At 58.9% G+C, this 14,441-nt stretch overlaps 2 protein-coding genes across 32 annotated transcripts in view; both read left to right on the top strand.

Annotated features, from left to right (window-relative positions):
• The window catches only part of ABLIM2 (actin binding LIM protein family member 2), a 105,021-nt gene extending 101,421 nt beyond the window's left edge, over positions 1–3,600 (top strand). For 25 of the 29 annotated variants that reach the window (XR_004970884.1, XM_036327924.1, XM_036328043.1 and 22 more), the window contains one exon: positions 1,977–3,600. Coding sequence is in view for 24 of the 29 variants with exons in the window: in XM_036327924.1 (XP_036183817.1) it covers positions 1,977–2,090 (114 nt within the window). In the remaining 5 variants the exon portion in view is untranslated. Of the gene's footprint in view, positions 1–458; positions 827–1,976 lie in introns of all 29 variants that reach the window. The other 4 variants (XR_004970885.1, XR_004970865.1, XR_004970883.1 and 1 more) reach the window with 2 other exon arrangements.
• A 6,523-nt stretch (positions 3,601–10,123) lies between these two features.
• AFAP1 (actin filament associated protein 1) overlaps positions 10,124–14,441 on the top strand; it is an 85,859-nt gene continuing 81,541 nt past the window's right edge. For all 3 annotated transcript variants that reach the window (XM_036328193.1, XM_036328170.1, XM_036328177.1), the window contains exon 1: positions 10,124–10,326. The gene's annotated coding sequence lies outside the window, so the exon portion shown is untranslated. The remainder of the gene's footprint in view (positions 10,327–14,441) is intronic.

The following is a 14,441-nucleotide window of genomic DNA, read 5'->3' on the forward strand; positions in this document are numbered from 1 at the left end:
CCAGGACCAGGCCAGGGCGGGCCCCTGCTGGCCGGGGACCTGATCTTAGCCCCACGGCCCCGAACCTCGCTTCCCTCGGCTGCTCTGGGAGGCCTGTGCCACTGAGCCTGTTCTGGTAGGTTTCAGGGCCTCGCGCTTCTCAGATCTGACCAGCACCCCGTCGTTGTGACGGGCCTGCAGGGCTGCCAGCTCAGCAGGGACCCCCTGCAGCACCCGCCCTCCCTCCGTGCGGGCCGCACCTGCCTTCCCCACTGTGGAGTGGCTCCTGCAGGTGGGGGCAGGTGGGGGAGCACCCCCATCGGCAGGGTAAGGATCACTAAGGGTCCCGGCTGGCCCTGGCTCGCCAGCCCACCCCTGAGCGGGCGCCGTAGACCCCCCAGGGCAGGAAAGGAGGGCACCTCTGCCTCTCCGAGGTCTGGCTCTGCTTCCTGAGCTGCCCCTCCCACGGCTGTTCTCAGGTGCCAGGACAGAGGCCTTGCTCTTGTTCATACGTGTGAACCGCCCCCAGCGGCACCCAGGCCGGGGTCTCTGCGTCGCACACACCCAGTGGGTGCTTGCTGAGCCCGTGGGAACCATGCCCCTTTCTCCCGCCCTTTCATGTCTCCACTGTCCCCGGGAGGACTATGATGTGGCCGGGACACGGCGCTGCTGTCTGCAATGACAGGCCCCGTCTCTGTGGGCGGAGCGGCTTCCTCCGCCTCCAGGAAGCCCCACCACAGCGCCCTGCCCGGCAGCTCGGGATCCATCTTCCTGCTGCTCCTTCAAGTTCGCAGCACAGGCCCGTGGCCCTTCCCGGCACAGACCGAGGCCAGCCTGCTGGGGCGGGGTATGTGCCTGGGCGTCTCCGTGTGTGTTCCTGTTGTGTGTCTCTGTGTATGTCCATGTATGTGCGTGTCTGTGTCTATTTGTGTGTCTCTATGACTGTGTGTGTCTGTGTATGTGTGACTGGTGTGTGTGACTGTGTGTGTCTCTCTGTGACTGTGTCTGTGACTGTGTGTGACTATGACTATGTGTGTCTCTCTAACTGTGTGTGTGTTTCTGTGTGTGTATGTGTGTGCTCTGTGACTGTGTGTGTGACTATATGACTTGTGTGTGTGACTGTGTGTGTCTCTGTGACTGTGTGTGACTATATGACTGTATGTGTGTCTCTGTGACTGTGTGTGACTATATGACTGTGTGGGTGTCTCTGTGACTGTGTGAGTGTTTCTGTGACTGTGTGAGTGACTGTGTGTGAGTGTCTGTGACTGTGTGTGACTATATGACTGTGTGTGTGTCTGTGACTGTGTCTGTGACTGTGTGAGTGACTGTGTGTGAGTGTCTGTGACTGTGTGTGACTATATGACTGTGTGTGTGTCTGTGACTGTGTCTGTGACTGTGTGTGTGATTGTGTGTGAGTGTCTGTGACTGTGTGTGACTATATGACTGTGAGGGTGTCTCTGTGACTGTGTCTGTGACTGTGTGTGTGTGTCTCTGTGTGTGTGTGTGTGTGTCCACGTGCACTGAGAACTCTGGGCTCAAATTCGATTAGGAGGGACTTTTGTGACTCAGGATGCAGAGGTTGGGGGACAGGGAGGGTTCAAAATCAGGTCCGGGCTTCGTTGCTCACTCTTCACGCCTCAGCCTCCTTGTCTGTGAAATGGGCCACAGTAAACCCCCTGCCCCTCCTCAGACGGCACCGTGGGCACGGAGCACCGTGAGCCTGTGCGCTAGTCCCTGGCCCAGCTGCTTCGGGGCAGGAGGGCGTCCCAGTCCCCGGTGCGCTGTGACCTGGGCTCCCAGTGGGAGCTGCGTGACCGAGTGTCTTTCCTCCGGGCTCTCGGCAGCAGGGCGGGCGTGACAGGGCGGCAGGGGGACCTGGGACCGAGGCCCACGCAGCCGAGGGCAGCCCCATGCGCAGCAGCCCTGCCTCTGGCGGCCCAGCCCAGCGGCACGTGCTGAGGTGCTCACGCTCCCCTGGGGTTTCCTTTTCTTTGAAGAGACACCTGTCGCCCGCGGAGTTCCAGGAGGTGTTCGGGATGAGCGTGGAGGAGTTCGACCGCCTGGCGCTCTGGAAGAGGAACGACCTCAAGAAGAAGGCCCTGCTGTTCTGAGGCCGCACCCACCCCCGCGCCGAGGCCGAGCCCACAGAGCCGGCGCCGCGGCACCACGCACTCCCTCCTGTTGCGCTGCCTCCAGCTCCTCTGTGCCCACAGGGCGGGCGGGCGCCTGGGCGGGCAGGGGGCCGAGGGTGGGGCGGGAGCAGGTCCCACAGCACCCCGTGCACCTGAGATCCTGCCTGTAGTTTAGGGCCCTGGCGCCTGGCTTTGCACCGCCCCTTCCCCGCTGTGCTGGGCCCCAGCGAGACGCTGCAGAGTGGCTGTCCCCGGGGAGGGAAGGGCGATTAGACAGCAGCCCGCCCTCCCCGCCCTGGGGGCACGGAGGGGACCAGGACCTGGGATCTGAGGGGGCTTGTCAGGGACAGCCCCGGACACCATCACAGGGCGCCTGTGTCCGCTAGCCCCGGAGGGCACTGGCTCGTGCCCACAGCCCGGGGGCCCAGGGCGGTGCCAAGTGTGGGGTGACGAGTGTGGCCGCTGGTGGTGGCACAGGGCCCTCCTCCGGGCCCTCAAGCGCACGGTTCTCCTACGTCACCCCGATGCCTAAAGGATATCTTTAAAGTAACACAAAGCTTTATTTTACTAAGAAGTGTAGCCTGTGGGCCCTGAGGCGATATTATGGAGAGTTTAGTTTGCAGCCCGCTGGGGGCTCCGGCCTCAGCCCCGCCCCTCCGCGCCCTGTGGTCTCCGTTCTCCGTGTCCCTAGTACATGGACTCCTCGTCTGTTTTCTTTTTGCTTCTCTTTCTTTCGTGCCTGTCACACGGGTCCCCTGAAAGGCAGAGCCCCCCCCTCCGCCCCCCCCTCCCGGCCCCAGTGCTGTGTGTACGTGCGTGTGAAGTCTGCGTCCACGCGATGTCCTCGCTGTTATTCTCCACGTCTCGGGGCGGATCCACCTCCCCGCCGGCCAGGGCCCCGGAATAGGACTTCCGTGGACTCGGCCCGGCGCCCCGTGTGGCTTTTTGGTGACGTGGCCAGCGGCGCCCCCCCGCCCCACCATGAAACACGCACCTGTGTCCCGGAGCCATGCCGCGTGGGTGGTCCTGAGGCGGACACCGGCCCTCGGCGCAGAGGCTGCGACACTGTCCGATCGGCCGGTTGGCAGAGCCTGGGCAGAGGCCTGTGGTCGCGCTGAGACGCGCGGGCTGTCACCAGGGGTGGGCTGGTGCGGTCCCTGCCGCCGTGTTTGTGAAGTGCCTCGAGAGGCCAGTGGGAACCAGCAAGGCGTCGCCCGAGTCCGTTCCCGGCGTCCTGTGGAGCCGCATCCCGTGTGTCCTGGCCGCCCCGCCCGTGAGTCAGCCTCGCTCAGCTTCCTCCCAGCCCCGCACATGCCAGGCTGTGGCGCCCGGCTCCGCGCCAGCCCGGCCCGGCAGGGAAGGGAAGTTCTAGCACCTAACGCGCTTCCGTCCACTTAGCGAGCTGAGCCCAAGTGACTGGAAATCCCCGTCTCATGCGTGCGATGTGGGGCCGGGAACCTGGGAAATAAAGGACGATGTGTTCTACCTGTGAGTGCCAAGCGCTTCTTAGACACGCGGCCCTTCCTAGCGGGCCAGGCCCTTCCCTCATGGTGAGTGGAGGGTCGCCCCGAGAGCTGGCACTGGGCGTGGGCATAGCGTGGGGGATGCCATTAGGGGCCGGACCGGAGGGTGGGATTGGGGGAGGCCACAGGCCTGGGACCCCTGCTTGCTCCAGGGCGTGGCTCGGCCGGGCTCTAGGTGACTTTTTTAATATATGTTTATTGATTTCAGAGAGGAAGGGAGAAGGGGAGGGAGAGAGAGAAACATCAGTGATGACAGAGAATCATGGATCGGCTGCCTTCTGCACGCCCCCCCACTGGGGATCAAGCCAGCAACCTGGCATGTGCCCTGACAGGAATCAAACCCAGGACCCTCCAGTCCGCAGGCCGACGCTCTATCCCCTGAACCACCCCGGCCAGGGCTATAGCGACATTTGAAAACATACACAGGATCATGCCAGGCTCCCAGTGGCTACCCTCTACAGCCCCACTCACCACCCTACCACGTGGGGTCCTGGTGTCTGTCTCTCCTGTCACAGCCACGCTGTTTGTCTCTCTCTCTCTCTCTCTCTCTCTCTCTTTTTTTTTTTTAATATATTTTATTGATTTTTTTACAGAGAGGAGGGGAGAGGGATAGAGAGTTAGAAACATCGATGAGAGAGAAACATCGATCAGCTGCCTCCTGCACACTCCCCACTGGGGATGTGCCCGCAACCCAGGTACATGCCCTTGACCGGAATCGAACCCGGGACCCTTCAGTCCACAGGCCGACGCTCTAACCACTGAGCCAAACCGGTCAGGGCTACTTGTCTCCTCACACCTGCCGGGTGCCACCAGGTTCTTCTTTATCTGGTCATTGACGCTGCCCTCTCCCGGCGGCACACCCAGGAGGCTGCCGGTCCCAGGCCAGTGCCCTGACCTGGGGATGCCACTGGGGTCGTTGGTGGTGGACACTGCTCGCCCCGAGGCTTCTCAAGGCCTCAGTGCTTCCAGAACAGCTCGGCCCGAGGACGCCCTGTGATGATGGGACTTCCGTACCCACGCTGTCCAATACGGTAGCACACGTGTGGCCGTGTGACTGGGAAGCTAGGGTGTACATGTCCAAGTTTCAGGAGCCAATGTGGCTAACACTGCAGGTTAGACGGTGTGGCTGCCCTGCCCTGGGCCCTGGCGCCCCCAGGAGCCCTGGGATCTCCGCACCCTCCAGCCATGAGTGTGCCCTGGGTGCCCGGGGTACGAGGTCAATTTAGAGCGCTTGTGCCCAGCGCCTGTCTGTGCCCGGCACTGCCCTGGGTGTGGAGGCGCCAGGCACAGTCCCTGCCCCAGAGCTCGGGGTGCGCGGAGCCCCGCTTGCCCAGGTGCTAAGGGCCTGCACCAGCCACATCTGGCTCAGTTCTGCACGCCAACCTTCGCGTCTGCCAATGGCACCCACCTTCCCGAATCGTCCCCAGCCTGGGATGTCAGGAGCCCCAGGGCAGATGGGCAGGGAGGTGTCAGAGCCTGCAGCCTCCTTTCTGGACCCTTCTCCCCCAGGGGCTGTATGTTCCAAGCTACTTAAATCCCAACCCAAACCCCAGAGTTTGCTGCGGTGGAGGGAGAGGGTGCGTGCGACAAACCAGCAAGTCCTGGGCTGGCTCAGGAGGCCCGTTGGCCAGAACTTGTCCCGTGGCCCCACCCGACTGCAAAGGGGTCTGGGAAACGCAGGCACCGGTGTGTCCGAGGAGAGAAGGCCCGCGCTGTGGTGAGCAGTGCTTTTCCCAAGGATGTTTTTCCCGCTGATGTTCAGAGAGTGAAAGGAAGGAGAGAAAGAAACATCCCTGCGAGCGCAGAACACCCATTAGCTGCCTCCTGCACGCCCCGGCCAAGGATCCAGCCCCAATCGGACCAGCAACATTTTGGTTGACGCCCAAGCAACTGAGCCACACTGGCCAGGGCCCACCCATGGTTTATCAGCGGTTCTCAACCTGTGGGTCGCGACCCCTTTGGCGGTCGAACGACCCTTTCACAGGGGTCGCCTAAGACCATCCTGCATGTCAGATATTTACATGAGGATTCATCACAGTAGCAACATGACAGTGATGAAGTAGCAGCGGAAATAATTGTATGGTTGGGTCACAACATGAGGATCTGTATTTAAAGGGCCAGAAGGTTGAGAACCACTGCTGTGAGACAATAAACCTCAGTTGTTCAAGCCGCTGGGTTTGGGGGCCTTGGTTACATAGCAACAGGTGACTGCAGCAGGCACGCGCGCTTTCGTCGCATCGGTGAGCTGACGTCCCATCCCAAACCGGACCTGGATTTCCCACAGGCCCCCAAGTGGCTGACCTCTGCCTCCGCCCCCGCCCCCGAGCCCCCGAATCCAGGAAGACTTCAGGGAGTGTCGTGGAGGGCAGCTCCCCTGGGCCTATACGCAGCTTGTAATTTATTTTTTTCTAAAGAGAAATGTCACTGGGAGAGTCGGGGAGGAGGCCTCGGGGCACTAAGCCACCCCCTCCCCCTTCACAGTGTCAGACGAGGTCACCAGTCCCCCCAGAAAGTGCCGGTCCCACTCTTAGATCACTAAACCCTGGTTTATTTCCCATCGAACGGACACGGCATTGGAAAGACTGGGGCCAGGAGGGACTGTTCTGCCTTTACAAAGAGGTCTCCGAATTTCAGTTCCTACACGGAAAAGCGTCCTCATCCCTGGGGCACCTGCCGGGCTGGCTCCCTGGTGGATGCAAGCCCAAGTCGGAGACACGGCTGAGGAAGGAGCAGCGGGCGGGGTTATTCATTCACAGACTTTGTGGGATGCCTACACTCGTCAGGTCGGAATTCTGGAAGTCACAGGAAAGTGGACTAACGGGGCCTAAACAAAGGAAGCACTTGGATTTTTAAGTCAGAATCTCTCTGATTCCGACGGTGCTCGCGGTTGCGAGACGGCGGCTCCAGCTCCGGGCATCACGTGTGCGTTCCAGGTAGGAGTCCCTGGTGCCGAGCAAAGGCAGGGTCAGCGGCGTCTGTTCCCTGCCCCGGAGAGCAGCGTCTTCCCTAGACGGCGAGCTGTGCTGTCAGGCTCCAGCTCCTGGCGTCCTGGGGGTGGGAGGAAGGAGAAGAGTCCCGACCCGCAGCAGCTGCCAATTTCTGTGGTGTAAACGCTCCTGCCGCCCCGATTTCAACATGACGCTGGTGGCTGTGTTCGCGGGGGGAGGCCCCCGCAGCACCCCATCGTGGAGCATTTCCATCATGCAGTTACCGCGGTTGCAGAATTTTTCAAAGCAGATCGTTAAAAGTGGTGGTAAAATAATTAGGAAGTCGTTCTGAGTATTTTCTTTGCTTTTAATATAATTTTTCATTGTAAGTTTGTATAACTTAATTGTTAAGTAATGACCGACTGTGTTGAACAACTGACTTGCAAAATTCCTGAACAATAAACACTCAGCTCTTTGTGGTCTGGGCCAAATGGGCCCCAGGGCACCGCGGCCAGTAGCCTTTCAGCGACTCCCACTCTGTGTCCCAGGCCAGGACCGTGTCACATGACCACCTCCGGCTCCAGGGGAAGCTGGGAAGCCAGAAGCTCTTTGGGTCTCTATAGGGGAACTCGGCCAGGGAAAGCGGGCTGGGGGGGAGAGAAGGGCCAGCCACCCACCAATGGCCCCAGAACAAAATGGTGCTGGGCTTTTGGAGGCCAGTGATGAGCCAGACAGACTCCATTTCCACTTTCATGGGGCGTTCATGCTAGGGGCCAGAGAGAGATTTAATTAATTTATTTTATTTATGTATTTATTTATCCTCACCAGAAGATATTTTCCCATTGATTTTTTTAGAGGGAGTGGAAGAGAGAGGGAAAGACAGAAACATTGATGTAAGTGAAACACATCGATTGGTTGCCTCCTGCACACACCCTTACCAGGGCCCAGGCTGGGAAGAACCTGCAACCGAGGTACGTGCCCTTGACTGGAATCGAACCCAGGACCCTTCAGTCTGCAGGCTGACCCTCTATCCACTGAGCCAAACTGGCTAGGGCGCAAGAGAGAAATTTTAAACAAGTAAGTATGATTGTGACAACATTGCCAGAAAAAAAGTCCAGGGTGCTATGAATGTATGTAATGGAGAGGGGACCTAGGTTGTTGTATTCATTTTTTTTTATTGTTTCATGACAAACAACCACAAACATAGCAGCTGAAAACATATATTTTCATTGATTTCAGAGAGGAAGGGAAAGGGAGAGAGAGATAGAAACCTCAATGATGAGAGAGAATCATTGATTGACTGCCTCCTGCACGCCCCCTACTGGGGATCAAGCCCAGAACCCAGGCATGTGCCCTGACCAGGAATCGAACCTGGGACCCTTCAGTCCACAGGCCGACGCTCTATCCACTGAGCCAAGCCGACCAGGGCAATGCACTCATGTCTTAACTCAGTTTCTGGGAGTCGGCCTTTGGCACATTTGATCCCCCCAGCACCGCATGCATGAGTGCAGGTGGAGCCTGGGACAGCTTCTAGCCTAGTGGTTCTCAACCTTCCTAATGCCGTGACCCTTTAATACAGTTCCTCATGTCATGGTGACCCCCAATTTCATTGTTACAAATTGAACATCATTAAAGCATAGTGATTAATCACAAAAACAATATGTAATTATATATGTGTTTTCCGATGGTCTTAGGCGACCCCTGTGAAAGGGTCGTTCGACCCCCAAAGGGGCCGCCACCCACAGGTTGAGAAACTGTTCTAGCCAATCAGTGTGGCAGAGGCAATGGGCTGTCAGTCCCACGGTCAGGTTACATTACTAAGAATTCATCCTGCACACTAGGCAGAGAGGTTCTACTTACATCCTTTGAAGCACTCACGTCCACACTATGAGGCTCTGTAGCCCCTGAGGACAGCCTCCGGCTCCGGCCCACAGCCCCTCGGAAGTGAAATCTGGCCCCAACCTGAGTGAGCTTGGAAGTGGACCTGACCCAGTCACGGCTCCAGGTGAGGACATGGCTGCTGAAACGTTCAGGGATGCCTGTTGTGCCCTGAGCAGAGGACTCAGCTAAAATGTGCCGAGATGCGTTTTCCTGACCCCTGAGCACACCCCAATCACACTGCGGGCCTGGCTGAGAGGGTAGGAGCTGCTTATGTTCCTGCAGGAGTTTGTTGGCAAATCAGATCAGGAGCCAGGTTTTCAGGTGTGTGTGTATGTGTGCGCGTGCATGTGTGTGTGTATGTGTGTGCGTGCGCGCAGGGAGATGGGGATGGGGTTTGCTCCAGCCACTGTCAAGACCTTACACATATATCCGTCCATCCATCCACCCACTTATCCAGTCAGCCAGCCAGCCAGCCAGCCAGCATTCCGAGTGCCTGCAGGGTGCCTGGCCCTGTTCTGGCACAGTGATGACTCTAACCCGGAGGCAGACCCCTGTTGTCCTCACTCGAGCTCACACTTCAGAGGCAGCTGCAGCTGCTGTGACAGGCACGGTGGGTGAGGCCCTGGGACTGCAGAGGGGCCACGCTGGAGCCTGAGCCGCTCTGTGGATGGAGAGCATTGACTGAGCGGGGGAGGAATGTGGAGCAGCAGGTTAGGGGCACTGAATAAAGCTCTTTGTTTTGGCCCTGGCAGGTGTGAGATGCCTCCTGGGCATGCAGCCGGGTGGGAGAGGTCTGGGCTGGGGATAAGGATCTGGCAGTGACCACCGTGTGTTTAAAACCTGGAGGGAGAGTTCCAGTAAGAGCATCCCTGGTGAATAGGAGGGCATCTGGCCGAGACATGGGTCACCCCAACACGCAGAGGTTGGGCAGAGAAGGGGGGATCCTGGAGACTGGGGGAGCTGCTGATAACAGGGAAAAACCAGCGGGGGCCCACATGATGCCTAGAGAGCAAATACCGCGGAGATGAGGACAGAGGTTAAAGGTGATGGGTGGTGTCAGGACATATGGGGTGCCAGGCGGGGAAAGGAGGACGTTTCGGTAGGAAGAGCAGAACCACAAAAGGTGGCCCGCAGGAGAGGGTGGCAGCTGGGCTCCTGGCTCCCTTTTCAGGCGTTGAAGTGACCCCGAGAGCTCCTGGACCTGCTCGAAGGCGCTCCTCCAAGGACGGAGCCTTCGCCTCCCTCTCCTGATGCACCTCCGACAAACCCTACAATGTTGGCTGAATGAATAAAAGATGAACGAGCGAATGGGACTTGGTGACTCGGGGCAGCAGACGGTCTCGCTCCTTGGGCCTCAGTTTCCCTTTATGTTCGGCAGACCAAGCCTTCAAGTTTGCGTTCTGGGTTTGGGATGAGCAATCTGCTGAGCGGGTTCCAAACGGACATTCACCTTGGCCTCCCTCCCCGATTGGGCCGCGGATGGGCCAGCTGCTAGGTCTGGCCTCCCCGCGGGACCAGTGCCGCCCCCGCAGCCCCGCCCCGCCCCACCCCACCTCCCTTTGTTTCTCTAGACCACGCCCCCTCCGCGGATCTCTCTCCCCATTGGTCGGGGGGCGGGCCCTGGACCCCGGGCGCCGCCGGGGGCGGGGCCGCGGGCCGCGGGCGGGGAGTGCGCCTGCGCGGTGCCAGCGTCCACCGCTCCCTCGCGCCGGCGGCGGCTCCGCGAGCCCGAACCCCGGCCCGAGTCGGAGACGGACCGGCCGAGCGGCCCCGCCCTGGGATCCATTGTTGCGGCGGCCGCGGCTCTGCGGGCCGCTGGGTGCTGTTCCCCTCGGCCCGGGCGCCGGCGGTGAGGAGCGAGCGCAGCCCGGGCGGCGGCCTGAGGTGAGGCTGCGGGCGGCGGGCGGGGTCCCGGGAGAGTAGGGTTCACGGGCGGGCGAGGTTGCTCGGCCGGGTGCGGGGTCCAGGACCGAGCGGGGACTCGGGGCCGGACGGGGGTTCCATTCGGGCAGGGGTCCCGGGCGGCCGGGTTCCCGGGCCGGGAGGGCGGGGGTCGCGGGACCGGTCGTGGGTCCCAGGCGGCAGAGGTTCCGCGGGGGGTGGGGGGGGACGGGAGTCCCGGGCCGGGTGTGGCCGGTCTGAGCGGGGCGCCGCGGGGTCGCCGGTCGAGGTGGCGGGCGCCGCCCTGAGCCACAGCGGGGTCGGCACGGGGCGGGGACGGGGACGGGGAGGACCGGCCGTCGCGGGCCGGGCGCCCTGGTATTGTCCGGGCCTCGGGGCGGCACCCAGGGGCCGCGCGCGGGGGTCCGGTCACTGGAAAGTTGGGTGCTCGGACCCAGTCCCCCAGGTGTGGCCGGCTCCCTGTTGTGTGTGCCCGCAGGTAGCTCTGCGTGGCCCTCACGCGTGGCCCCCACGAGTGGCCCCGGTTCACTGCGTCTCGTTGAGGGCGACTGCGGGGACCCTCCATCGTTGGGGGGTCCTTCTTGGCCCCCGACTCGGTCACGCTGTTTGTGTGTCCCCAAGGGTGGCTTTGCGTGGACCCGCGCGGGGGGTGCCCTTGTCATCCTGCGAGTTGGGGGGCTCTGTCCCGTTCCCTTCCCACGCGGCTTGTCGGAGCGTGAACCCGGGCCTGCCCACCCCCCCGCATGTGTGTGCATGTGTGCGCGCGCGTGTGTGCATGTGTGTATGCGTGCGTGGGGGGGGGACCTCTGTGTTGACGGGTCCTTGTGAGGGTCCTGGTGCCCTCGGGGTGCGGCAGGGGTGCATTTGGCCTGGTAGCACCGCCCAGGCCCCTCTTTTATTTATTGTCTTATTTGCGGGATGAGCGGGAGCCAGAGCGCTGCAGGCGGCCTCCTTCCTGGGGACCCGCCCCTCTCCCCTCGGGCCTGTTCCTGGGGGCGCGGGGCTGTCACCAGGCCCGCCCGTCTTCGGCTCCTCTCCTCGGGAGTTTCCTGCTCCGAGAGGCGGGCGCAGGAGCCGGCTCCGATTGGAGGGAGCCCAGCCCCTCTGCCCCGCGCTTCTGGATTTCTTCCGTTAGGATTGGGGAGAAAAGAAATCTGGAAAAGCAGATTTAACTTTGCAGCCCTGAGCGCCGGGGAGTGCGGGAAACCCTCCAGCATTTGGCGGGCTGGCAGGGAGGCGAATCCACACCCAGGGAAGGAGGCCAAGGCAGTTACAGTTAGAGGTCAGGTTTCCGAAGGGGAAGGGATCGCGAGGGCGAGGTTGTGGATGGGGAAGCTGGGCTTTCAGCCTGCTGCCGGCCCGGCCTGCCCTGCAGGCTGGGTATCTCTCTCAGCTGCTTCCATCAGGTGGAATCGCTCCCGTACCCTTCGCGTAAACTCCTGGACACCGGGCGAGGGCCCAGCCATGATTCCCTTCCCCGAGGGAGGCAGAGGCAAAGACAGGCTTTCCCTCTCGGAGTGCTGCGGCCCAGGACGGAAGTCAGCGCCAAGTTCTCACACAGCCAAACTGAAACTCTCTGTGAACGAGATGAATGCGGAGGCAAATGTCACAGCCTCAGCTGTAGCCGTAAAGTCCAAACTCGGCTCGCAGGCCCTTCCTTCTTGCCATCTGTGCCCTTAACTCCTCCCATCCCTCCGTCCCAGCTGCAGGCACTCCCGTTCCACTCATTCTCCCCCCACCCCCCAATATATTTAATTGATTTTAGAGAAGAAGGGAGAGGGAAAGATAGAGACATCAATGATGAGAGAGAATCATTGATCAGCTGCTCCCCCCCACCCCCCTCCCAGGGATCGAGCCAGCAACCTGGGCACATGCCCCCACCCAGAATCGAAACGTGACCTCCTGGTTACTAGGTTGAAGCTCAACCATTGAGCCACGCCAGCCCGGTCTGCTTCCTCCCTTTTGAGGTCTCTGTTCAGGTGGCACCTTCTCTCTGCTGCCTCCCCAGAAAGGGCCTCCGAGAGCCGTGGTCTCTAAGGACCGATGCTTAGGGGCAGCACTGCTTGGCAGGTGCTCTGACGGAGGTGGGCACGGCGTGCCAGGCAGGAGGCGGATCTGAATGAGAGGGCTTTTTCCTCTACCAGGCACTCAGGTGGTGTGTGTGATTTAGAATCCGCCTTCCTCAGCTCTCCGCAGGGGCCTGGAGATCAGTATCTGCTATGACTTCCTAGTGTTTGGTGCAGTGTCGAGTTCTTGATTAGAGTCTATTGGGCCTCATTCTGGCCCTGGAATGAGGTCGCTCTGCTCCTGCCTTTCAGCTTCCTCACCGTTGAGGGTCTTAAACGAGGTGAGAGCCTCTGAGCCCCAGACCTTTACTTCTTCCACCCAAGTGCAGCGGGCGGAAGTTCTCTGAGGTGCAGTGCCCAAACCACGGAGATCTTTGCAAATGGATCGCCTAAAGGGGACTTTGTTTTCCCTCCACTTTCCAGAGGGGGTGCACTGTGTCTCAGAGTGAAGGACCAGGGTCTTTGGTGGAAGCTTAAGCAATTGTTTAAAACATTGTCTTGCATATTCTTCATAATTAATTGTACTTGCAACATCTGTACTATATCCCGTTGGTTTGATGGGTCCCTTAAGGAAGTAGTTGGGTGCAGAACTCCTGCCAGGAGCCTTTCGTCAGTGTTTTGCGTGTTGTGTGAGGTCTGCCAACTGTAGCTTCTGTATGTCCTAGTCTCTAACGAGATTTTAATTTGGGGAGTCTGAAATAAATGGAATTTGGGGAGTGCCTTGAGTAGGTGTACGCAGTTTTGTGTAATGGTTTAAAAACAGTTGAAAATGATTATGTGCAAAAAAAATGCACCATATGTTAAGTGACTTAGAAAGCTCCAATTCTAAGGAATATAGTAATTAATCCTTTAAAATATTAATCTCCCAATTTATCTGTTTGGTAAGATGAGAATTTGGTGGGCTGTATTTTCTTTTTTTAAAAAAATATATTTTTATTGATGTCAGAGAGGAAGGGAGAGGGAGAGAGAAATAGAAACATCAATGATGCAAGAGAATCATGGGTCGGCTGCCTCCTGCACGCCACACACTGGGGATCGAGCCTGCAACCTGGGCAAGTGCCCTGACCTGGAGTCAAACCGTGACCTCCTGGTTCATAGATCCACGGTCAACCAACTGAGCCACATGGGCTGGACAGGGCTTGATTTTTGTTGTTGTTGTTAATCCTCACCCAAGGATATTTTTTTCATTGATTTTTAGAGAGAGAGGGAGGGAGGGGGGGGGGGGGAGAGAGAGAGAAACCTCGATGTGAGAAAGACACATGGATTGGTTGTCTCCCACATGTTCCCTGACCAGGGTTGGGGATCAAACCCACAACTGAGGTACAAGCCCTTGACCGGGAATTGAACCCGTGACCCTTTGGTCCGAGGGCCAACGATTGCTGAGCAAAACTGGGCAGGGCAGGGCTGGATTTTCTTAAAGCCGCATGCCTGTCTCTGCTGCTCTTACTTGGCTGATTACAGGGACTGAAAATAGATGAAAGCTGTTTGGTCAGGTAGTGATGCCACTGAGTGACAATTTTCACTTAAATTAGTGGGATTTTTGTCTTCTCTTATTTTTTAAAAAAGTGCTTTGCTCCATGCGGTTTGTTTATAGGGACCTTGTTTTGGGAGGGCCTTTAGAGACCACTGGCTTTTCCTTGTGGCTTCTTAGATGGTATTACGATACTGTCTCCACTGAAGCTTAGCTGGCGCTGAGTGTGTGACTGGGAGCAGGCCTGGGTTTCCTATGGATTCAAAGACCAGGGTCTTTCACGGAAGGAGGGGCGCTATCTCTTCCCGGAGCCCAGACAGCTTAGTTCACCTGCTTTAAAGACCTGATGGTGCTTTTTCTTAAATAAGAAGATTATGATAGCCTAGCAAGCCCCCTTTCCCAGTAAGTTTTTTTTGGCTTGGAAATTAGAAGTTCAAAGATAGTTTTCTTAGACTGTGAGTCGAAGTCTTTGTTAACTGCCCTCCTCACCTGTCCCACGTCACCCGCCAGATGTTTTCTTCTTTTCCATCTTAAAGCCCTGTCATGTCTGTGTCTGTTAC

This window comes from Myotis myotis, unplaced genomic scaffold (assembly GCF_014108235.1).
Source record: "Myotis myotis isolate mMyoMyo1 unplaced genomic scaffold, mMyoMyo1.p scaffold_m19_p_1, whole genome shotgun sequence".
Taxonomy (NCBI): Eukaryota; Metazoa; Chordata; class Mammalia; order Chiroptera; family Vespertilionidae; genus Myotis; species Myotis myotis.